Here is a 23,034-nt window from a genome sequence, read left to right as displayed (position 1 = left end):
TGAAGAGGGTGGGAGTCCCTAATAAGCTGCTATATTCTTTTTCCATCACTTCCCTCTCCAAGGCTACAGCAAGCTCGGAGCTCTTCCCCACGCAGAATGCCTGCTTTCCCTAGTGCTCGACTTCCATTGTCTAATTCCCTCATCCTAGCTGGGGAAAGGGAAGGCTGCAAGTCCTTCCGTTCTGAGGAACTCCAGCTGAATGCAGCTTAGTCGCTGGTGGCGTTTCTTGGCCAGTTGCTGTGGTCTCAGGGATCGCCTGTGAGCCTGTGGTTTCTCCGAGCTGCCTGAGAGTCAGGTCTCAGGAATCTGTGAGTCTTTAGTATCAGACTACAATCTCTGACCTCCGGGTTTCGCCTGCAAGTCGACGGAAAGAGATCTATCTACCTGCGGGGTATCTCCGTATCTACCGTAATCTTAAGAATCTTTCGGAACGCCAGGTCTTAAGGAACTCTGTGGCTTTGGGATCTGTTTGCAGCCCCCTTAAATCTTGGAGCCAGCGACCTTGTGGCTCTTTCGCCAGCCAGGAGGTAAGTCTGTTCGGCTTCCTACCTTCATTCGGACAGGGACTGCTAACATCCCTAGGGCCCGCCTAAATCAGGCTCTTAGAAGGCCAGGAACCCTTCTAGCAGACAAGCTCTCACAGATGATAAGGACCATCCGCCCCTGCCATGGAGCCCGGCTATCTCCTCACCCGCCCTGTCCCCCACCCCGCTTCTGATTTCCCAGAGTTTTTCTTCCCCTCGGCTGGGCGCTACTCAGTCCGCCTCTCAAGGGGCGCCCTCTTTAGAAGGACGCGGTCATACGCGTCTACAGGGTTAATAGTGATGGAGACGAGACACCGCAAGGCACAGCCTGGGACAGCACTGGCCGGACGGGCGGCGCGGGGCCTCCCGAGAGCCGGATTCCGCGCGGCAGATGAGCGCAGCGGGCGCTGCCGGGAGATGTAGTGCGGGGGCGGGGCCCAAAGTTCCAGCGCGGCCACCGAGTCTCCCCTGGGGAGTGGGCGGCTGCCGCTTTCCCCACTGGCCTGAGCTGTCAACCAAGGGCTAATCCTAGCGGAGCTGGACACAGGCCAGCGCCTAGATTAGGCCAGACATCGCGGATAATAAGGTCCTATCCAAAGAAGCTTCTAGGACATGAGAAGGAAGCAACCACCCTGGCTTAATCGGACCGTGGTTTCCACAAGAAGAGAAAGAGATATAATCCGCCCTGGCAAGAAGGACGCGCTTCCTTCTTCGCCCTTTTGTTCTTTTCCCTCCTCTGCGCTTGGCCGCTGACTGGCTTTTGTAAGCCAGAATGGAACTCTAACTCCCGGCAGCCCACCCGGACAGGCGCAGGCGTGATAGAGGTGCTCAGCCACGCTGCAGGAGGCGGGCCTAGTGTTCGGCATCTAATTGGCAGAGTGTTTTGCGAGTTTCCCTCGCTGATTGGCTGAGGCAGCTGCCGGAAAGGACCCAGCCTTGAGATGGAGCAGAGGCGTTCTGTGGGCTGGGCTGAGAGCCTCCTCCCAGAGATCGCGTCGGCCTGACCCACCCCGGCCCTGGAGGGACCCAGCCAGGGGGCTGTCTTAGTGGTTTTCAACATTGCCTCCATCCCGTGGTGGCAGAAACACAGAGGGCGGGTTGCGTTTGCCGGCCAGCGAGGAGAGTGATCCGGCCCAGGTCCAGAGCCCTCCCTGCCCGCCTTGCGGCCACAACTCCAGCCCTGGGGAGTGGGCAGGGCCTGTTTTCAGTGCCTCATGCCCTGCTTTTCGCCTCCTTCAGTGCTGTCTGCTAGCTGCTTTTCCTGCTCTCTCTCCCGGGAGGCGAACCCTTGTGCCCGAGATGGCAGCCACCCTGCTCATGGCTGGGTCCCAGGTAAGCCGGGGGTGGCTTCTCGGACCTTGCCTCTGCCTACCCACCTCATCTGGCGTTTCTCTGCTCTGCAGAGCCCTGTAGGAAATTCCCTGGGATTAGTAATCCGCTCGCTTTGGTTTTTTGCCTCCAGAGGCCTAGTGCTAGGCCAGTATAGGCATAAACAATCATATATTGAACACCTGTTGTATACCTTTAAATACTGGGGAGATAAAAGGATGGGCAAGAGGGGCGCGGCCTGCCTGCTCACAATCTGTTAGGGGAAAAGACACATCCGGTTAACAATGTTACAATGTGGTAAGTGCTCTATTTGCCGTAGAAACAAAGTATTGTAGTGTGGAAACTAAGAAGTGGGAGTGATTTAGTCTATCAGGGGGTATCCAAGGGAGGAGTGGAACGGAGCAGAGGGATGGGGAGGTACTGAAGAACAGATGGTATTAGAGCATGGTCATAAAGAATAGTGGAATTTCACTAGTCTGAGAAAGGTATTTCAGGAAAAGAGGGACGTGGTGAATCAAGATGGAGTGATGGAAGTGCTAAATGTGTTGTGAGAAACGTGGCTAGAGGATAAGATTCTCCAAGGGGGGCAAGGATAGCTGGCCAGGAGATCAGAACAATCAGCTTAGAAATTGTTCCTTTCTTTACCACATTTCTTGTTTGCATGTTTATTTCTTCTTTGGGTTCTACAGATCAAACTTAATATCTTTTGCCTCCTGAACATTTCTAACCATGCCTCTAATTTCAAGAAGAAAAATTGGTACTAACCACAGATAGCAAGTATTGAGGAAGTACTGTGTGATTTCAGGCACCTGTGGCATTTGAAGATATGGCCATGTATCTCACCCGGGAAGAATGGAGACCTCTGGACCCTACACAAAGGGACCTTTACAGGGATGTTATGCAGGAGAATTATGGAAATGTTGTTTCATTAGGTAAGTAAGGATTCTACTTTTCTTTGTCCCCACGTTTTTGATACTGTGTCAAAATGCCTTAGCTCTTTCAACACAGCTTAGTTGTTTGATATTTAAAGCACTTAATTGGATATTGTCTTGAGTTGAGTCCCAAGGCAAATCTCTGAATGTGGGAACATCCAAGTCATATTGTCTAAAAAGAAAAAGGAGTTTCACACATTTTAGAAACATTCAGATTTTGTGTGCCCTAAGTCATTTGCCATTTTCCAGCCTGTTTGTACAGATCACTGACCAAACAGGTCTGACATAATGGTGCTTGCCAGAATATAAATGCCCCTGTAAATGGTGCTTTTAATCGAGGTTACTAGAAGATGAGCTAGGTTAATGGGAGGGCAAAAACCACCTTTTGGGGTTTGTTACAGCTTCTGCTTTAGGTACTTTATCTGAGTAGGCTGTTGTCTAGAGATGTTTCATGATCATAGATTTCATGTGTATCAAATGGTGCTCCAGAATCACAAATTCTATTAGAGAGAGCTGCTGTTTAGCTTTCAGAGTCTGCAAACTGGTCTTCTCTTAGCTATCCTTTGGTCAGGGTATAACTAAAATAAACAGTACATTCTGAACTGAACAGTCTTTTGCCTTACTTTGTCTCCTGTGAAGACTTGACAGATCTGAGCAAGCATGTATGGTTCAGTAGGTATTGAGTAACGAGTTCAGTATTGAGTATTGAGTTCAGTAATGAGTATTGCCACTCATTAGGAATAATACTTTTTTTTTTTAATCTTTATTCCTTGAGCTTTTCTCAGAACAAAAGATGACTCTGAGGACTTTCCTTTTTAACTTGGACTTACTTTCTAAGATGTCCCAAGTTCCTTCACTCCTATCTCTAGAAAAAAGCAACCATTGATAAAAGTAATCTACTTAGATCTATTGCAATCTGTAACCCATATATTCCACTTAATACAATAAAAACAAAAACAAAATGGCCGGGCGTTGTGGCGGGTATCTGTAGTCCCAGCTGCTCTGGAGGCTGAAGCAAGAGAATCGCCTAAGCCTAAAAGCTGGAGGTTGCTATGAGCTGTGACACCACAGCACTCTACCGAGGGCAACAGAGTGAGACTCTGTAAAAGAAAGGGAATCTATTTATTTATTTACTTTAGTTTTTCGTTAGGGCTCCTGCAGAAGCAGACACTGATATAATGATTTGAGTGTGTATAGTTTATTTTCTTTCTTTCTTTCTTTTTTTTTTTTGAGACAGAATCTCAATCTGGCACCATGAGTAGAGTGCCATGGTGTCATAGCTCACAGCAACCTCAAGCTCTTGGGCTTAAGCGATCGTCTGGTCTCAGTTTTCCTGTTTTTAGTACAGATGGGGTCTCACTCAAACAGACTGGCCTTGAACTCCTGAGCTCAAGCAATCCACCTGCCTCAGCCTCCCAGAGTGTTAGGATTACAGGTGTGAGCCACCTTGCCCAGTCAAAAAATGGAATCTTTTAGAAATGTAAGTTAGACTCAGTGGCTCATGCCTGTAATCTCAGCACTTTGGGCAGTGGAGACATGAGCATCACTTTAGTCCAAAATTTGAGACTCGACCTCAAATGGCCTTGACGAGCCATGATCATGCCACTGCACTCAAGGCACAGTGACAGAGTGAGACCCTGCCTCGAAAAACAAAAAAAATGTAAATTTACATTTCTATAGTCTAGCCCAAGGAGTACAAGCACCAAAAAACTGGTTTTCCCTCCAACTAAGTCAACTAAGTTTGGAAGTGGATTAAATAATGTTTACAGGTGGAGTGCAGTTTACAGGTGCAGCTCACACCTGTAATCCCAGCACTTTGGGAGGATTTCTTTTTACTTTTCTTTTTGTGTTTTTAGAGACAGAGTCTCACTTTGTTGCCCTCAGTAGAGTGCTGTGATGTCACAGCTCACAGCAACCTCTAGCTCTTGGGCTTAGGCGATTCTTTTGCCTCAGCCTCCTGAGTAGCTGACTACAGGCGCCCGCCACAATGCATGGCTATTTTTTTGTTGCAGTTTGGCTGGGGCTGAGTTCAAACCTGCCACCCTTGGTATATGGGGCCAGAGCCCTACCCACTGAGCCACAGGTGCCGCCCTGGGAGGATTTCTTGATGCCAAGCATTTCAGATTAGCCCGGGTAACACTGTAAGACCTTGTCTATACAAAAAATTTAAATTTAAAAAACTTAGCTAGGAGTGGTAGCATGAACTATAGTACCAGCTACTCGGGAGGCTGAGGCCTCTTAAAAAAAAGCCTCACCAGAGCCTTTGAAGAAGGGATTTTCATCCTCATTTTATAGATGAACTATCTTCTGAGGCTCAAAAACACAAGAGCCACCTACTACTACTAACAAGTGTTTATTGAGGACGGCACCTGTAGTTCAGTTGGCAGGGCACCGGCCAGGCTGGCAGGTTCCAACCCGGCCCAGGCCAGCTAAACAACAATGACAACTGCAACCAAAAAAATAGCCTGGCATTGTGGTGGGCGCCTGTAGTCCCATCTACTTGGGGGACTGAGGCAAGAGAATTGCTTAAGCCCAAGAGTTTGAGGTTGCTGTGAACTGTGATGCCATAGCACTCTACCGAGGACAACATAGTGAGACTCTGTGTCAAAAAAAGAAAAAAAGAAAGAAAGAGCACTTTCTGTATGATATAGATGTCACAGTGAGACTATTTTCTTTTTTTTTTATTATTATTATTATTTTTTTTTTTTTTGGCCGGGGCTGGGTTTGAACCCGCCACCTCCGGCATATGGGACCGGCGCCCTACCCGCTGAGCCACAGGCGCCGCCCGAGACTATTTTCAAAAGAAATAAATATATATTTACACAGTTTACAAGGCTTCTTTTCTTTCTTTTTTTTTTTTCTTTTTTTTTGAGACAGAGTCTCACTCTGTCACTCTGGGTAGAGTGCCATCATAGCCCATAGTAACATCAAACTCTGGGGCTCAAGGGATCCTCTGGCCTCACCCTCCCAAGCTGGGACTGTAGGCTCCCACCATAATACCCAGCTAATTTTTCTATTTTTAGTAGAGACAGGGTCTCAATTTTGCTCAGGCTGGCCTTGAACTCCTGAGCTCAAGCAATCCACCTACCTCAGCTTCCCAGAGTGCTAGGATCACAGGTGTGAGCCACCGGATCCAATATACAAGGCTTCTTTACCTCAAGGTTCCTCAGAACTGTTAATGTGTTATCAGCTATTGTTGATTTCTAAGTGGAGGATATAGTATGCACCATTTATAAATTTATCCATAGACCCTTTTCTCCTAACCTTTCTGAAGAGTATACTAAGAATTAAGAAACCCAATTTTTGGGTGGCGCCTGTGGCTCAGTCGGTAAGGCTCCGGCCCCATATACCGAGGGTGGCAGGTTCAAACCTGGCCCCGGCCAAACTGCAACCAAAAAATAGCCGGGCCTTGTGGCAGGTGCCTGTAGTCCCAGCTACTCGGGAGGCTGAGGCAAGAGGATTGCTTAAGCCCAGGAGTTGGAGGTTGCTGTGAGCTGTGTGAGGCCACGGCACTCTACCGAGGGCCATAAAGTGAGACTCTGTCTCTACAAAAAAAAAAAAAAAAAGAAACCTAATTTTCAGTTTGAAAAATGCGGTATCTGATATATAATGTTTTTTGTTTTTTATTTTGTTTGTTTTTTTAGACAAGGTAACACTATTGCCCAGCCTATAGTACAGTAGCACCATCCTAGCTAAATGGGACCTTAAACTCCCCAGCTCAAGCAATCCTCTTGCCTCAGCCTCCTGAGTAGCTGGTACTATAGGTGCACACCACCAAACTCAGCTAATTTTTCTTTCTTTTTTTATTTTATTTTATTTTATTTTTTTGTGGAGACAGTTTCACTGTGGTCAGGCTGGTCTTAAACTCCCAGCTTCAAGCAATCTTCTCATTTCGCCTGCTCAAATTTTGGGATTATAGGCATGAGCCACCACACCTGGCCTAGTATAAAGTTCTTATAGACAGTGGTTGTATATTTTGATTGTTATTTAAAGGCTGCATATGAAATCAGATTAGTCAGTGCCAAAAATGTTCTGAGCCATACATCTCTTTGGCCTTTTCCAGCCTTATTTTCATTAAAAGGCCACTGAAAAGTAGCAAGTGACATTGGGCAGTCACTTTTTTTGTCAACGAAGATATGACATAAATAGCTAAAAATTCACTTTTCTCCACACTAACATGGTAGGTTCTTAGTAAATATTTTATAATGCTAAAAATGAAGGCTTGAGAAGGTAGAAAAATACACACTCACAAATAAAAACTTCTAGAAGTTCTAGCTTAGAGTCTCATATTTTCTGTTACTTTCTTCTTTCAAAATATCAGGAGTATATATAGCTTTCTTAAAGAACCGTTTAGTTCTTTAAGAACCGTTTAGCTCGCTATAGTGATAGCGAGCATGAATTTTTTTTACAACAGACCTATTTTTATCTTTGCCATTTACTACTGTGACTTTGGGCAACTCATTTCACTTGTCTGGGTCTTAGATTTCTCATTCATAAAATAAAAATCATCATAATGCCTGACTTTCAGGATGGTTGTGACAATGAATGAAATAATTTATGTAGGCTCGTTGCCTGTGGCTCAAGTGGCTAAGGTGCCAGCCCGGGCCCACCAAACAACAATGATGGCTGCAACCTAAAAATAGCCTGGCATTGTGGAGGGCGGCTGTAGTCCCTGCTACTTGGGAGGCAGAGGCAGGAGAATCGCTTGAGCCCAGGAGTTGGAGGTTGCTGTGAACTGTGATGCCACGACACTCTACCCAGGGTGACAGCTTGAGGCTCTGTCTCAAAAAAAAAAAAAAAGAAAAGAAAAAGAAAGAAAGAAATAATTTATGTAAATAATTTAAGAGCTGGGCACAGTGGCTCACACCTATAATCCCAGCAGTTTAAGAGGCCAGGAGTTTGAAACTAGCCTGGGTAATAAGTGGGTGATGTAGTGAGATCCTGTCTCTAGAACAAAATTACCTAGCTGGGTGTGATGGTACACACCTATAGTCTCAGCTACTCTGAAGGCCAAGGCAGGAGGATCACTTGAGTCTAGGAGTTCAAACAGCAATGAGCTATGATTGAGCCACTGAACTCTAGGCTGAATGCCAGACTGAGACCCTGTCTCTTTATTTATTTATTTTTTGAGACAGAGTCTCACTCTGCCACCTGGGCTAGAGTACCATGCCCTCAGCCTAGATCACAGCAACCTCAAACTCCTGGGCTCAAGCTATTCTCCTGCTTCAGCCTCCCAAGTAGCTGGAACTACTGGTACCTGTCTAATTTTTTCTGTTTTTAGTAGGGACAGAATATCACTTTGCTCAGGCTGGTCTTAAACTCCTAAGCTCATAGGATCCTCCTGCCCTTGGCCTCCCAGAGTGCTAGGATTACAGGTATGAGGCACCATGCCTAGCCTACCCTGTCTCTTAAAAAACAAAAAAGAAGGGCGGTGCCTGTGGCTCAGTGGGTAGGGTGCTGGCCCCATATACCGAGGGAGGCAGGTTCAAACCTGGCCTTGGCCAAACTGCAACAAAAAAATAGCCAGGGGTGCGGGCACCTGTAGTCCCAGCTACTCAGGAGGCTGAAGCAGGAGAATCACCTAAGCTCAATAGCTGGAGGTTGCTGTGAGCTGTGACGCCACAGCACTCTACCAAGGGCAACAAACTGAAACTCTGTCTCAAAAAAAAAAAAAAAGAAAAGAAAAGAATTTAGTATAGTGCCTAGCATGCAGTAAATAATGTTTTTTGTGCATTTCATGTCTCATTATTTATTTTTTATTATAGATTTTGAGATCAGGAGTGAGAATGAAGTGAATCCGAAGCAAGAGATTAGTGAAGATGTAGAATTTGGGACCACATCTGAAAGACCTGTTGAGAACGCTGAGGAAAATACTGAAAGTGAAGAGGCCTTTGAAAGCAGAGATAGGTCAGAAAGACAGTGGGGAGATTTAACTGCAGAAGAGTGGGTAAGCTATCCTCTCCAACAAGTCACCGATCTGCTTGTCCACAAAGAAGTCCACACAGGTATCCAATATCATATATGTTCTCATTGTGGAAAGGCCTTCAGTCAGATCTCAGACCTTAATAGACATCAGAAGACCCACACCGGGGACAGACCTTATAAGTGTTATGAATGCGGAAAGGGTTTCAGTCGTAGCTCACACCTTATTCAGCATCAGAGAACACACACTGGAGAGAGGCCCTATGACTGTAATGAGTGTGGGAAAAGTTTTGGAAGAAGTTCTCACCTCATTCAGCATCAGACTATCCATACTGGAGAGAAGCCTCACAAATGTAATGAGTGTGGAAAAAGTTTCTGCCGGCTTTCTCACCTAATTCAGCACCAGAGGACCCACAGTGGTGAGAAACCCTATGAGTGTGAGGAGTGTGGGAAAAGCTTCAGCCGGAGCTCTCACCTAGCTCAGCACCAGAGGACCCACACGGGTGAAAAGCCTTACGAGTGTAATGAATGTGGCCGTGGCTTCAGTGAGAGATCTGATCTCATCAAACACTATCGAGTCCACACAGGGGAGAGGCCCTACAAGTGTGATGAGTGTGGGAAGAATTTCAGTCAGAACTCTGACCTTGTGCGCCATCGCAGAGCCCACACAGGAGAAAAGCCATACCACTGTAATGAATGTGGGGAGAATTTCAGCCGCATCTCACACCTGGTTCAGCACCAGAGAACCCACACTGGAGAGAAGCCATATGAATGCAATGCTTGTGGAAAAAGCTTTAGCCGGAGCTCTCATCTCATCACACACCAGAAAATTCACACTGGAGAGAAGCCTTACGAGTGTAATGAGTGTTGGCGAAGCTTTGGTGAAAGGTCAGATCTAATTAAACACCAGAGAACCCACACGGGAGAGAAGCCCTATGAGTGTGTGCAGTGTGGAAAAGGTTTCACCCAGAGCTCCAACCTCATCACACATCAAAGAGTTCATACAGGAGAGAAGCCCTATGAATGTACCGAATGTGAGAAGAGTTTCAGCCGGAGCTCAGCTCTTATTAAGCATAAGAGAGTTCATACCGACTAAGTCCTGTAATTATAATGACTGAGAAGTGATTCACTGAAGATATAATTTTATTTGATATCAGTTCCCTCAAGACTGAGGTGCTTTTATTGTACTCACTTTCCTAGTTGTGGGCCACACTTTAAAACATCAAAGAAGACAAGCCATTTGAAATTCTGACCCACAGTTTTGGGACCATTATCCCCTCCTCCAAAATCATGATTCTTATTCACTCAATCAATTACTTCATCAAAATCAGTCCCACAAGGAAATCAGAAGACCAGGGGACGAATGCTGATGAATTCACAGGCCTGAAAATGGAGTAAATCTTTAAAAGTTATTTCTTCCATACTTGGCCCAAAGAACTGTACTAGGGAAAATGTGGGACTGTCATAGGGTGGTCACAGCTATTTTGGAAAAAGGCGGTAAGAAACTAAGCCTGATTTGCCACATCTATTCACACACCATAGTAATTGGGCACACATCTTCCCCCCAGAAGGGCTTTTTCCTTGAGTTTCTCATGCCTTTGTATCTTTCCATCTTCCTGAGAGCAAAATTCTGCACAATGAATGCAATGATTATAACTTTTCTCTTCCTTGTTGTTTCCAATTGACTTGTTTAAAGCTTTCATCTCTGTGAAAGCTAACTGAAGGTACTGTTTAAAAAGAAAAATGAGACACGGGTTTGGGACAAAGGACCCATCGACAATGGTGATGTTACCAAAAGATGCTCACTGTTATTATTGCCATTAATAAGATTTAGGAATTTTCTCTGGGGATCTCTAGGGAACATTGCAGGGAAAATATCTTCAAGGAAAGATAGGACCTTAAGTGATCATGGAGTGTAAGGAGCAAATTGACTCCTTCAGGGAAAGAAGCACAGACTCCCTTCCCATGAGATAGAGTTCATTTCTGTGTTCTTTTTCCTCTAATCTTTCAGATCAATTCTTCTTATCCTGCTAACTCTAGGATTTAATAAGGGTCATATCCCAATGTTTATCTTAGCTTGCATCAGGGCATGTGTATGTACAGTGAACTGTGTATTCCTGTGGTTCTTCTAATAGCAGAAACTGAATTCACATAGAATTAGCATGTTCTTGGGTGATATGGATCATGTGACAAAACTACAGACATAACTCCAGTGTGAGAAATGTCCTTTTTTTCATTCTTTATGGAAAAAAGTTTTAACACTAGTGCTCTAGTGTGCCATCTTCTGTAAGGTCTGTGTACAGAACTAAGCACTTGTTTGTATATGTTTATGAATTGTGGGAGATAATGACTGGACAAAGAGGTTGACTGTCCTGTTTTCAGACTGAATTATCTTCTATGGCTACGAAGAACTCTTCAGCCTAGTCAGAAGGAATTAATGAATCTAGGTAAGAATGTATTTTCATTGTCCCAGCCTACAAATACAAGTGGTTAAAAATAAGAGTTGACCCAATTTAAGCCCAGTAGTGTCAGTTCTCCTTATCTCAGCCAAAGTAGGAATTAAGAAATATCCCAAATGTTGATGATATCCAAGCATGTGAGGGTGGAAGGGATTGGTGCCCAGGAGCTGGAGCTGGAGTAAGGAATATCTTTTATTTTGAGAGTGCCCCAATCTATTTTTACTGTGCTTTATTGTGAATGTTGTTAACATTTTAAAAATGCTCTTGCCATAGCTCTTTGGGACTTGGCATTAAAGGAACCAGTGGTCTCTCTTGGGTAGTGTATGCTAACCAGTTACTATGATCCACAGCTGTGTGGAGGTGCATCACTTGCAAATGACACCACCTTGAAAATAACAATTAGAAGCTACTCCATCAAGGAGGTTTCTTGAAGATGCCACTCCTATTTAAATACAAACTTGGGCAGGGAGCATGTTTTTTTTTCGATACAAAATCTAGCAGACGGTGGGTATTCATATTTTAATTGTTGGGTAATGCATATGATAACTAAACTCAAATGTGTCTTTTCCTGTATTAGTGCTGCTGCTGATGGTTTTAATAAATATGAAAGTTCTCCTGTTGCTTGTGTGAGCCACTATGGGTATCAGCCTGGGAGTAGCTGGAGAAGACAGCATCTTTTTGACTTAACTGCATTTCACCCCATTCTGTCCCTCTTCTTGTCCCATCCCACCCTGTTTCTGATGCTGCCTTTGCTTCTTAGAAGTGAAGGGCTCAAGATAAAGGTTCTAAGTGCCCAGCTACTTCTCCGTACATGTACAGTCTGGCTGGAAAGTTCAGAGGGCAAGGGCCATACCAGCTCTGTCTACTCTCTTTCTGCCAATTGCCGCCCATTTGCTGTGTTGAACTTTTGTGTAGAAGTTATGCATCACTTTTCACTAATGCTTTTTGCATGCCTTCTGTTCCCAAGTCCCTGGCTGTTTCTGCACATTCCATGAACACTTTGTGCCTGTTTTCTATGGTTGTGGAGAGTGAATGAATAAGTAAATATGTAGAACAGTTTTTCCTTACAGGATTGGTCGCAGTTATCCTAGTGTTTATCTACATCTGTATTATTCTAACAATATTCTATAATTAAAAGTACAATTTTTAAAATCAAAAAACCCTGAGAATTATTTTAGTAATCCAGCACCAATTCATATAACAGCTTTTCATCAGATTCATTAAAATTGGTCATGAATGTATTTACACTGATTCATTTTGTACAGATGTACAGATATTTTGAATAGATGTTCTTGTAGAAATTTGGGAGTATGGTGTCTTGAGCCCTCTGGATATTACCATATCTTGGGAAAATGCAAAAACCTGAACAGTTTTCTATGATGGTGACAAAAGCAATATGGAAATATTTGAAATGGGTAACTCATTAGCTTCGGAGAAGGAAAAAACACATCCAAAAGGAAAAATCAGAGAGGATTGTCGCTTTAAGGAGATATTTTGAGGTATTCATTAAGAAGAAAACAACCGGGCTCACACCTGTACTCCTAGCACTGTGAGAGGCCAAGGTGAACATCCCCTGAGCTCAGAAGTTGGAGACCAGCCTGAGCAAGAGCTCGTCTCTACTAAAACAGAAATAGAAAAATTAGCCAGGTGTCGTGGTGGGTACCTGTACTCCCAGCCACTTACTGGGAAACTAAGGCAGGAGGATTGCTTGAACCAAGGAAACTGAGGTTACTTTGAGCTATGCTGATGCACTCTGGCCTGGGCAACAGAGTGAGACTCTGTCTTTAAAAAAAAAAAAAAAAAAAAAAAAAAAGCTTCCAGAGCCTCCCCTCTAAGAGTATTTGAAATGTTAATATTTCACCATTGTTATTATTATTGAGCTGTTCTCTAGGTGACTGGTGGTAGGTTAGAGCTGTGTTTCCAGGCCATTAGGACTCCATTGAGTGCACTGAAATGATAATTTGCTAAATGGTTCCCTAGTGTTTCACAAGTTAGAGTTGCTCCCAAAGGAGTTCCCATGCCCTGGAGAAAAGGACTCTTCAGAAGCAGTTGTTAGATACCTACCTCTTTGGTAGACTAGCAGGCTTGGGCCTTGCTTATTTGTGGGAGACTTCGGGATTTAAAAAAGACTGCTAAAATGTTAGTGAAAAACATCGGAGGAATAGAACTAATGGGAGAAAATGACCCTATAATAACCTAAAATGGTTTAGTGAGAAATCCTTTTGTATTATGTTTTTCTAAATGGTTTGTTTTCTTTTCTTTTTCTTTTTTTTTTTTTTTGAGACAGTCTCAAGCTGTCGCCCTGGGTAGAATGCTGCGGTGTCATAGCTCACAGCAACCTCAAATATGGGCTCAAGCGATCCTCTTGCCTCAGTTTTTCTATTTTAGTAGAGACTGGGTCTCGATTTTGCTCAGGCTGGTCTCAAACTTGTAAGCTTAACTAATCCACCCCCCTCAGCCTCCCAGAGTGCTAGGATTACAGGCGTAAGCCACCACATCCAGCCTAAATGGTTCATTTTCAAAGTTTGTATCATCTTCAGCTTCTCCAAAGTTGTTTTAATTTTTCCTTCTGGGAAAAGTTGAGGCTAACACCAGAATCTCTCTTGAGTTTCACATTGGTCCCTGCAGCTTCTTTCTGGACAGCTCCACTTGGAAATTACCCAGGCACCTTGAAATCAAACCTCAAACTCGACTTTCCACGTTCTTTCCCCACTCCCCACCTACTTCTCCTGTTCTTCCTAACTCAGTCTTGTCCCGTTAACCAAGCTAGAAATTTGCATATCATACTTAACTCCTGTCCTTTGGCAGCACTCTTCAAATCAATAATGAATATCATGTAATTAGTCATCCAGTCATGTTCATACCACCTCCTAAATTTTGCTCAAGTCAGTCTACCCGTCTTTCTCTACTGCCATCACTTAACCACGTGACTATTCCTTGGATTCACCATCTGGAAATGGGAATAATTATGTCTACCTCAGAGAATTGCAAACATTACATGAGATAATGGCACTCAAAATATTAGCAATTATTCAGGCCATTAGTTGGCCACATCTTATTTACTGAAATGACCTCCTAATGGGTCTCTCTTTTCTATTTTTATCCCCTCAGTCTATTCTACCTTTCCACAGCTATGACAATCTTTCTGAAAGGCAAATCCCTTCATGCCCCTCTTCTACATAAAGCCCTTTTATGCTTCCCATTGCCAATGATGAATAGTTAAATTCCTTCAGTGTGACTTCTAAGGAGGCCATCACGTTCTGCTGCTCTGCTCTCCCCAGTTCCACATCTCTCACCTTCCCTGCATTTGCAACACTCCAAGGTGCGTCACTTTCTCTCTCCTCCTCTGTCTCAAACCTAACTTGTTCTAGGAATGTTTTCCTGCACCCACAAGACTGAATCAGGTGTTCCTTTTCTGTTTTCCCTTGGTTTACCCCAATAAAAGTACTTTATCCCTGTTTTTTATTTCCTCCATTAAATTTTGATATCCTTGAAGAAGTCACTGTGTCTTGCTTACCATGGTATCTTCAATCCCTAGCAAATGTTTTTTTTTGTTTGTTTTTTCAATTAGCAATAATCGCGCCTCGGATAAACCTCATTGGCTACGATACTGCCACTGCGCAAAGCTTTTTTTTTGTTTGTTTGTTTTTGAGACAGAGTCTCACTATGTCACCCTTGGTAGAGTGCCGTGGTGTCACAGCAACGTCAAACGCTTAGGCTTAAGTGATTCTCTTGCCTCAGTCTCCCAAGTAGCTGGGAGACCATAACACCCGGCTATTTTTTGGTTGCAGTTGTCATTGTTGTTTGGCAGGCCCGAGCTGTATTCAAACCCACCAGCTCTGGTGTATGTGGCTGGCGCCCTAGCCGCTGAGCTACAGGAGCTGAGCCTTTGTTCTGTTTTTGAGACTGAGTCTTACTCTGTTGCTCAGGCTAGAGTGGCATGGCATCAGCCTAGCTCAGAGCAACCTCAAACTCCTGGGTTCAAATGATCCTCCTGCCTCAGCTTCCCAAATAGCTGGGACTACAGGCATGTGCCATCACACCCGGCTAATTTTTCTGTTTTTAGTAGAGATGGACTCTCACTCTTGCTCAGGCTGGTCTCAAACTCCTGAGGTGAAGCGATCCTCCCACCTTGGCCTCCCAGAGTGCTAGGATGACAGGTGTGAGCCACTGCACCCAACCCTTAGCAAATGTTTGACCTACAGCAAGCAGACAATAAATATTTCTTAAATAAGAGGAGTATATGTAAAAACTTCCTTCCTTTCAGTAGGGCTGGTGATTTTATTTCTAATTTGCCACCACACTAAGGTACTAAAACAAAAACCACACTGTAGAAATTCTGTCATTGGTGTATCTGGGGGGGCTTATATAAGTGGAAAAAGGCACCCAGAGTTGATGTGACCCATCTAACAGCCCCTCCCCCCAGTAAAGCTGGGATAATGACAGACCCATTCCCTGGCCGCTCCCGTCCTTAATGATGAATTATTATCTTTGAAGGGTTGTCTAGGAATAGGCTTGCTCTAAGGTAACTTTGAAACGTGTTGCAAGGCAGGCTCCCTATACAGGGAGCTTGGGTAGAATTCCAAGCAGTGGATTTCTTGAGCTCAGGAGTTCCAGACCAGACTAAGCAAGAGTGAGATCCCAACTCTACTGAAAAAAGAAAAACTAGCTGGGCATTTAGCTGGGCACTTGTAGTCCCAGCTACTTAGGAGGCTGAAGCAAGAGGACTGCTTAAGCCCAAGAGTTTGAAGTTGCTGTGAACTATGATAAGACTCTGTCTCAAAAAAAAAAAAAAAAATTTTTTTTTTGTCAGAACACCTAAGATCTTCTCATGCATCACAAACTCCAAGTGTCCAGTACCTTAGAATTCTTTGCCCAAAGAAACAGCCTATTTCCAAGCTGTTCCTTATGTTTGTTCTCTTGAGGACAGATCAAGCTGTCTGTGTGTACCCCTAGGGTTTGGGGGGATGGATAGAGTTTGGACCTCCAGATTGGTTGCCACACATGTGGGAATGCAGGCCTTCCTGGAAGAGGACACAACCAGAATAGGAAAAGGAGGGGGTAGGCCTCCATTCATACCCTTAGTTCAGTCCTGGTTCCAGGCATACTATCAAGTATTTCCAGGGGTGGTTTATGATAAGGAGTCAAAACCTATGAAATCTAAATTTTGTAGGTGAGTGATTTGTTGGATAGATGAGTATACTACTAATGCAACCAGGACTCAGAGAAGAATCTAGGGTGGGATAAAGATGACGAGTTAAGTCACTTAACAAAAATTCGTTGAGCATCAACTTTTGTACCTGGTATAAAACTGAGAATATTTTAGTGGGGGAGATGAACAATAAAGTCAGATAATGTGAAAAAGTAAGGAGTTAGGGGGTGGTGCCTGTGGCTCAGTGGGTAGAGTGCCAGCCCCATATACCTAGGGTGGCGGGTTTGAACCCAGCCCCGACCAAACTGCAACAAGATATACCCGGGCACTGTCCTAGCTACTCAGGAGGCTGAGGCAAGAGAAAAGCCTAAGCCCAGGAGTTGGAGGTTGCTGTGAGCTGTGACTCCACAGCACCCTACCGAGGGCGATAAAGTATATAGAATACTAAATAAATAAATAAATACAAAAAAAAAAAAAAAGGAGTGGGCTTGGCGCCCATAGCTCAGTGGTTAGGGCAATGGCCGCATACACCGGGGTTGGCAGGTTCGAACCCAGCTTGGGTATGCTAAACAAAAATGATAACAACAACAAAAATAGCTGGGCGTTGTGGCGGGTGCTACTTGGGAAGTCCCAGTTACTTGGGAAGCTGAGGCAAGAGAATCGCTTAAGCCCAAGAGTTGGAGGTTGCTGTGAGTGCCACAGCACTCTACTGAGAGTGACATAGTGAGACTGTCTAAATAAGTAAATGAAAAAAAGAAAAAATAAGGAGTGAATAGGGACTGCTTTTAGAGGAGGTGGGTGGGGTGGTCGTGGAATGTCACCTTTACAGGGGTGACATTAGAGCAGAGTTCTGAACAAGTGTCTGGAAAGTTTTTGTTTGTTTTTGAGACACAGCCTCACTTTGTTTGCCCTGGGTAGAGTGCCATGGCATCATAGCTCACAGCAACCTCAAACTCTTGGGCTCAAGTGATCCTCTTGCCTCAGCTTCCTGAGTAGCTGTGACTTCAGGCGCCGGCCACAATACTTGGCTATTTTTTAGAGACAGGGTCTTGCTCTTGCTCAGGTTGATCTTGAACTCCTGAGCTCAAGCCATCCACCCGCCTTGGCCTCCCAGAGTGCTAGGATTACAGTGTGAATCACTGCATTCAGCCTGGGAAAAAGTATTCAAAGTGCTCAATTTACTGAAGGTACTGAGGCGCAGTTAGCACGTTGGAAGAATAACTACAGGTGATTGGTATGGGTAGGATTGGTATGGGGATCAAGTTGTAGGAGACAAAAATAATCGTTAGAGGGCGGCTCCTGTGGCTCAGTGCATAGGGTGCCGGCCCCATATACAGAGGGTGGCAGGTTCAAACCTGGCCCCAGCCAAACTGCAACAAAAAAATAGCTGGTGTGTGGCAGGCTCCTGTAGTCCCAGCTGCTGGGGAGGCTGAGGCAAGAGAATAGCCTAAGCCCAGGAGTTGGAGGTTGCTGTGAGCTGTGTGATGCCACAGCACTCTACCGAGGGCGATAAAGTGAGACTGTTTCTACAAAAAAAAAAAAAAAAAAAAAACAAAGGCAGAGGAGAAGTTCTAGAATGAAATATTACAGAAGCCAGAGAAGAATGAGAGGAGAATCACAAGACCAAGAATGTGGCACATTTCAAGATATCCAGGCGGTGCCCGTGCTCAGTGGGTAGGGCGCTGGCCACATATACCCAAGCTGGTGGGTTTGAACCAGGCCTGGGCCAGCAAAACGACGACAACTGCAACAAAAAATAACTGGGCACTGTGGCGGGTGCCTGTAATCCCAGCTACTTGGGAGGCTGAGGCAAGAGAATTGCTTAAGCCCAAGAGTTTGAGGTGTCTGTGAGCTGTGATGCCACTGCACTCTACCGAGGGTGACATAGTGCACCAGAGATGTCTAATGAGATATGATATTTGAAACTTTTATTATTTTGTTTTTTAAAATTTTATTTCGTTGCTTATTTTTTATTTCTTTATTTTATTTCTTTTGTTGTTGAGACAGGGTCCCACCCTATGCCCCGGAGCAGAGTGCAGTGGGCGTGGTAGCTCACCGCAACCTCAGACTCGGGCTGCGGGCACACCGCTGCCTCAGCCTCCTGAAGCCGCTGGGATTACAGGTGCTCGCCGCAGTGCCTGGCTGGGTTTTTCCATTTTTTTCATGAGTTGGGGTATCACTGTCCCTCAGGCGAGTCTCGAACTCCTGAGCTCAAGCAATTCTCCCTCTGCAGCCTCCCACAATGCTGGGATTACAGGCTTGAGCCACAGCGCCCGGCTGAAACTCTTTTATAATAGACAAACTGTTAAATGTAAGGTGTTATTGTTATTATCAATGATAATCAGCTTTCCCCCCTTCCTTTAATGGGTTTTTTAAAAGGGTAATGAGAATTTAGTTATATACACTGTCTAGTAATAACTGATTCTGTTTTATTGGATTTTCAAAACATACTCAAGTTATACTAAATGTTCTAATTACTCCACAGTACCACACTGATTATGGGAACAGGACCCACAACCCCCTATAGAATCTGATTTGTATATTTGAATATGGGTAATAACAATTATTACCCATAGAATTCTACTGGATTTTATTATTTATTTATTTTATTATTTATTTTTATTTTTTAGAATTCTACTGGATTTTATTATTTATTTATTTTTCAGAAATAATAGGTATATAGTATTATAGCTATGAGCCACCATGCCTAGCACTCTGTCACCCTTGGTTAAGTGCTATGGCATCATAGGAACTGAGCCCAACCTCAAACTCTTGGGTTCAAGCAATCCTCCTGCCTCAGCCTCCTGAGTAGCTGGGACTACAGGCACCTGCGTGGGTAGTTTTCTATTTTTAGCAGAGACGGGGTCTTGCTCTTGGTCAGGCTGGTCTTGAACTCCTGAGCTCAAATGATCTTCACCTTGGCTTCTCAGAGTGCTACTAGGAGTACTGGTGTGAGCTACCACACCCAGAATGGTTGTTTTATTCTTTTATTCTTAAAACAACGAGGCTGGGTGGATCTTAACGGATACGCCAAGATATCTCCTTAAACCGACAATCCTCTCTCAATTTTCCTTTCGGATGTGTTGTTTTCCTTCTCTGAAGCTAATGAGTTGTCCATTCCAAATATTTCCATGTTGCTTTTGTGACCAGCATAACCTTCACAGAAAGTGTGGAAAATTTGGTCTACCCTTCTCAGCCTCCCAGAGTGCTAGGATTATAGGCATGAGCCACTGCACAAGGCGTCTACTGGATTTTAGTTAAAAGCTTACAGTAATACCTCTATAAAACATTTATAGCATATGGCTTTTCTGCCAGCCTATAGGAAAGACTTAACATAATTACACTTCAATGGAGTTAAGTACAACAGTCTCCTAGAATTCAATTTCTAGAATTTAGCCTAAATTTTTTTATTTTTATTTCTCTCTCTCTCTTTTTAAAGAGATGGCAGAGGGGTCTATGTCTGTACTGAAACTCCTGGGCTTAAGAAATCCGCCTGCTTCAGCCTCCCGAAGGACTACAGGCTCATGCCACCGTGCCTGCTTTGTTTTCTTTTTTTTGTGTGTGTGGTTTTTGGCCAGGGCTGGGTTTGAACCCGCCACCTCCAGCATATGGGACCAGTGCCCTACTCCTTGAGCCACAGGTGCCGCCCATGTCTGTCTTTTTTAAAAGGCTGCAAAGTTCAGTGTCAGTGGGTTGAATGCACCAAAGTCCTGATGATGAGCCAAGGAATCCACTGTTCTGGAATGGAAGAATGTTGTGACTTAGAGTTCACCACTCTTTTTCATTTGTTTTTTAGAGACAGGGTCTCACTCTGTTGTCCAGGCTGGAGTGCACTGCTGGATCATAGCTCACTGCAGCCTTGAACTCTTGGGTTCAAGTGATCCTGCTGCCTCAGCCTCCTGAGTTGGTAGGATTACAGGGGCACACCACTAGCCCAGGTAATTTTTAAAGTTTTTTTTTTTTTTAGAGAAGGGGTCTCCCTATGTTGCCCAGGTTGATCTCAAACTCCTGGGCTCAAGTAATCTTCCTCCTTCAGCCTCCCAAAGTTTTGGGATTATAGGTATGAGCCACCATGCCTAGCCTGAAAGTGGATTTTTGTTTTGTTTTTTAGAGACAATATCTTGCTATATTGCTCAGGCAAGATTCAAACTCCTGGGCTCAAGGGATTCCTAACACATCAGCAGCTGGGACTACAGAAGCATTCCATCATACCTGCTTATTAAAATGGATTTAACTATCCTACCTGGACTGCTCTTTCTTTTCCTCTCTTTCCTCTTCCCTGCCCTTTCTTTGAGACAGAGTCTCACTCTGTCCCCCTGGGTAATGCCATGGCATCATAGCTCACAGCAACCTCAAACTCTTGGGCTCAAAGGATCCCCTTGCCTCAGCCCCCCAAGTAGCTGGGTCTACAGGCACCTGCCACAATAAGTTTTTCTATTTTTAGTAGAGATGGGGGGTCTCACTTTTGCTCAGGCTGATCTTGAACTCTTGAACTCAAGTAATCCACCCACCTCAGCCTTCCAGAGTGCTAGGATTACAGGGGTGAGCCACTGGCTATTTCCTACTCTTAATTCAGTGATTTGTCTGTAGAGGGCATGCAATAAATATTTATAGAATATTGAATTTATGAGTATCTGTATCTATACAGTAATTTTTTTGGTGGCTATCTTTTCAAGTAAAAAATCAAGACATGTGGTCTGAAAAGGTGGAGTATACCTTCCAGACTATGTGGCAAAATGTATGAAATGTTACCTCAGAAAATATTGGATAACAATGGACTTAAAACAAATCTCTGAATGGAATTCAGGGATCCTTCAACTTGAATGGGGGAAAAAAATATTTGTTTTTATTAATGTTCATCTGAACTTTAGCATTTCTTTCCCATTGTGAATGGTTTGCCTCATTCTCCCAAGTAGCTGCAACTACAGGCACCTGCCACAATGCCCAGCTATTTTTTAGAGGTGGGGTCTGGCTCTTGCTCAGGCTGGTATGGAACTCCGGAGCTCAAGGGATCCACCCACCTCAGACCTCATCCTCCTAGAGTGTTGGGATTACGGTTGTGAGCCACTGTATAATTTTTTTTTTTTAGACAGAGTCTCATTTTGTCACCCTCGGTGCTGTGGCATCACAGCTCACAGCAACCGCCAGCTCTTGGGCTTAGGAGATTCTCTTGCCTCGGCCTCCCGAGTAGCTGGGACTACAGGTCCCTGCCACGACACCTGGCCATTTTTTGTTGCAGTTTGGCCAGGTTCGAACCCGCCACCCTTGGCATAGGGGGCCGGCGCCCTACCCACAGGCACCGCCTCTTCCTTTCTTTCTTTTTTTTGAGACAGTCTCACATTGGGTAGAGTACTGTAGACACAGTCTACACTTCGGTGGAGTACTGTGGTGTCACGGCTCACAGCAACCTCAAACTCTTGGGCTTAACCGATCGCTTGCCGCAGCCTCCCAAGTAGCGGGGACTACAGGTGCCCGCCACAATGCCCTGTATTATTTTTCTTAAAGAGCCCAGCAATTTCTTTTTTTTAAGTTTCATACCCCATAACACAGAATTTGAATTTAGCTCCGAACTGGTCACACAGCAGTTTTCAATAATTAGATTTTGGCTTACCCCTCCACAGGTGCTATAAACCCCGCGTGCTGCCGGGATCGCATCTCTGTCCATTTCCCGGGGCCGGGAGAGGGTGGCGCGCGCGCCATTTCTATAGGTTCTAAGAAATGTAATGCTCTCGAGTCATCTGGAAATCCAGCAGACCACTGCTGGACCTCCTCCGCTCCTTCGGAAGGGTGGGCGTTGAACACTGGAGGTGGGAAGAGGGCTGGCTCTACAGACTTGGATTAGGAAGGTTTCCGTAGGATGAGATAGGTTTGGACTAAGAGGAGTAAGTTTAGGAATAACAGGAATTGGTCTCCTTCGGGAATTACCCTTTTCCCTGTACAGTTCTTTTGATTCATAGATGAGAGATATTTGCTTTATCTACTTTATGAATATTGATTAAATCAAACCCTGTGGGAAAAGGTCTTTGCGCTATCATTTGTGTTACACACTGCTTTTGAGTCATGCCCCATTCAGCGATTTCTTTCACTCCGCGTTGCCACCAACGATGTGCGGAAGGGAGCCACGGAGGGAAAGAGGCAGTTTTCCGCTCTTTCTACAGGACTATTTTCTATACAAAATCCTACAGCAAAATGAGCCAAATTGTCTTCAAGTTGTGTCCCAACTAGAGTCAAAAAGATGACCTGGACAGAGACCCGAACGCGTGGCGAAGGGCGTGCCCGGTAGAAAGCGCGGCCGCGGCGGAGCGAGGGAGGACTCTGGAGTGAAGCGGCGCCGGCGACAGGACGGGAGCACCAGATCGGAGCGAGGCCGGCGCGGACCGTAGGGGGCGGGGCTCCGGAGGCGGCCACGCGGCGCTAGACCTGGACTTTCGTTCTCGCATCGGCTGCCGGCGAAAGGGGAGGAGCCTCGGCCACCAAGGGCCTGGTGCCCCCCAGTCTCGCCGCTACCAGGGGCTCCCACCGCAGGCCCCTTTGTGTGCCGGCCCCCGCCCCGGAGGCATCCCAGCCAGCAGCGCTAAGTCCCCTCATTGGCTCAGCCGACAGCTTTATCGATTGGCTCTCGAGTCGTCCGGCGTGGTCGTCCTCACCTCTCTAATATTGGTCGCCTGAAGTGTCTGTCAAGCCGCTTCGCGCAGTGATTGCCCAGCAGCTGGGAG

General features: G+C 45.0%; 1 protein-coding gene and 1 pseudogene across 3 annotated transcripts; one reads left to right on the top strand and one right to left on the bottom strand.

The window, feature by feature from the left end:
- Positions 1-36: 36 nt before the first annotated feature.
- Positions 37-11,786, top strand: ZNF436 (zinc finger protein 436). Of its 3 annotated transcripts, XM_053577148.1 has the most exons (4): positions 37-527; positions 1,764-1,856; positions 2,659-2,785; positions 8,551-11,786. In XM_053577148.1, the coding sequence occupies exons 2-4, from the start codon at positions 1,824-1,826 to the stop codon at positions 9,801-9,803; spliced, it is 1,413 nt and encodes a 470-aa protein (XP_053433123.1). In that variant the 5' UTR covers positions 37-527; positions 1,764-1,823; the 3' UTR covers positions 9,804-11,786. The 3 variants fall into 3 exon arrangements, with proteins under 3 accessions (XP_053433123.1, XP_053433124.1, XP_053433125.1); XM_053577149.1 differs by lacking the exon at positions 1,764-1,856 and having other exon boundaries at positions 54-527; XM_053577150.1 differs by lacking the exons at positions 37-527; positions 1,764-1,856 and adding an exon at positions 1,889-2,150.
- A 2,857-nt stretch (positions 11,787-14,643) lies between these two features.
- LOC128575755 (uncharacterized) lies at positions 14,644-14,794 on the bottom strand (annotated as a pseudogene).
- Positions 14,795-23,034: the final 8,240 nt, after the last annotated feature.

This window comes from Nycticebus coucang, chromosome 22 (genome assembly GCF_027406575.1).
Source record: "Nycticebus coucang isolate mNycCou1 chromosome 22, mNycCou1.pri, whole genome shotgun sequence".
Lineage (NCBI taxonomy): Eukaryota > Metazoa > Chordata > Mammalia > Primates > Lorisidae > Nycticebus > Nycticebus coucang.
This window is presented reverse-complemented; position numbering and strand designations above follow the sequence as displayed.

What these genes read in the sequence shown, in the direction of transcription:
- ZNF436 (XM_053577148.1), top strand. Translation starts at nt 1,824, where the DNA reads ATGGCAGCCACCCTGCTCATGGCTGGGTCCCAG. An exon ending in TGCTCATGGCTGGGTCCCAG is followed by an intron (nt 1,857 to 2,658) that starts GTAAGCCGGGGG and finishes GTGTGATTTCAG; the next exon opens with GCACCTGTGGCATTTGAAGA. An exon ending in TGGAAATGTTGTTTCATTAG is followed by an intron (nt 2,786 to 8,550) that starts GTAAGTAAGGAT and finishes TTTTTATTATAG; the next exon opens with ATTTTGAGATCAGGAGTGAG.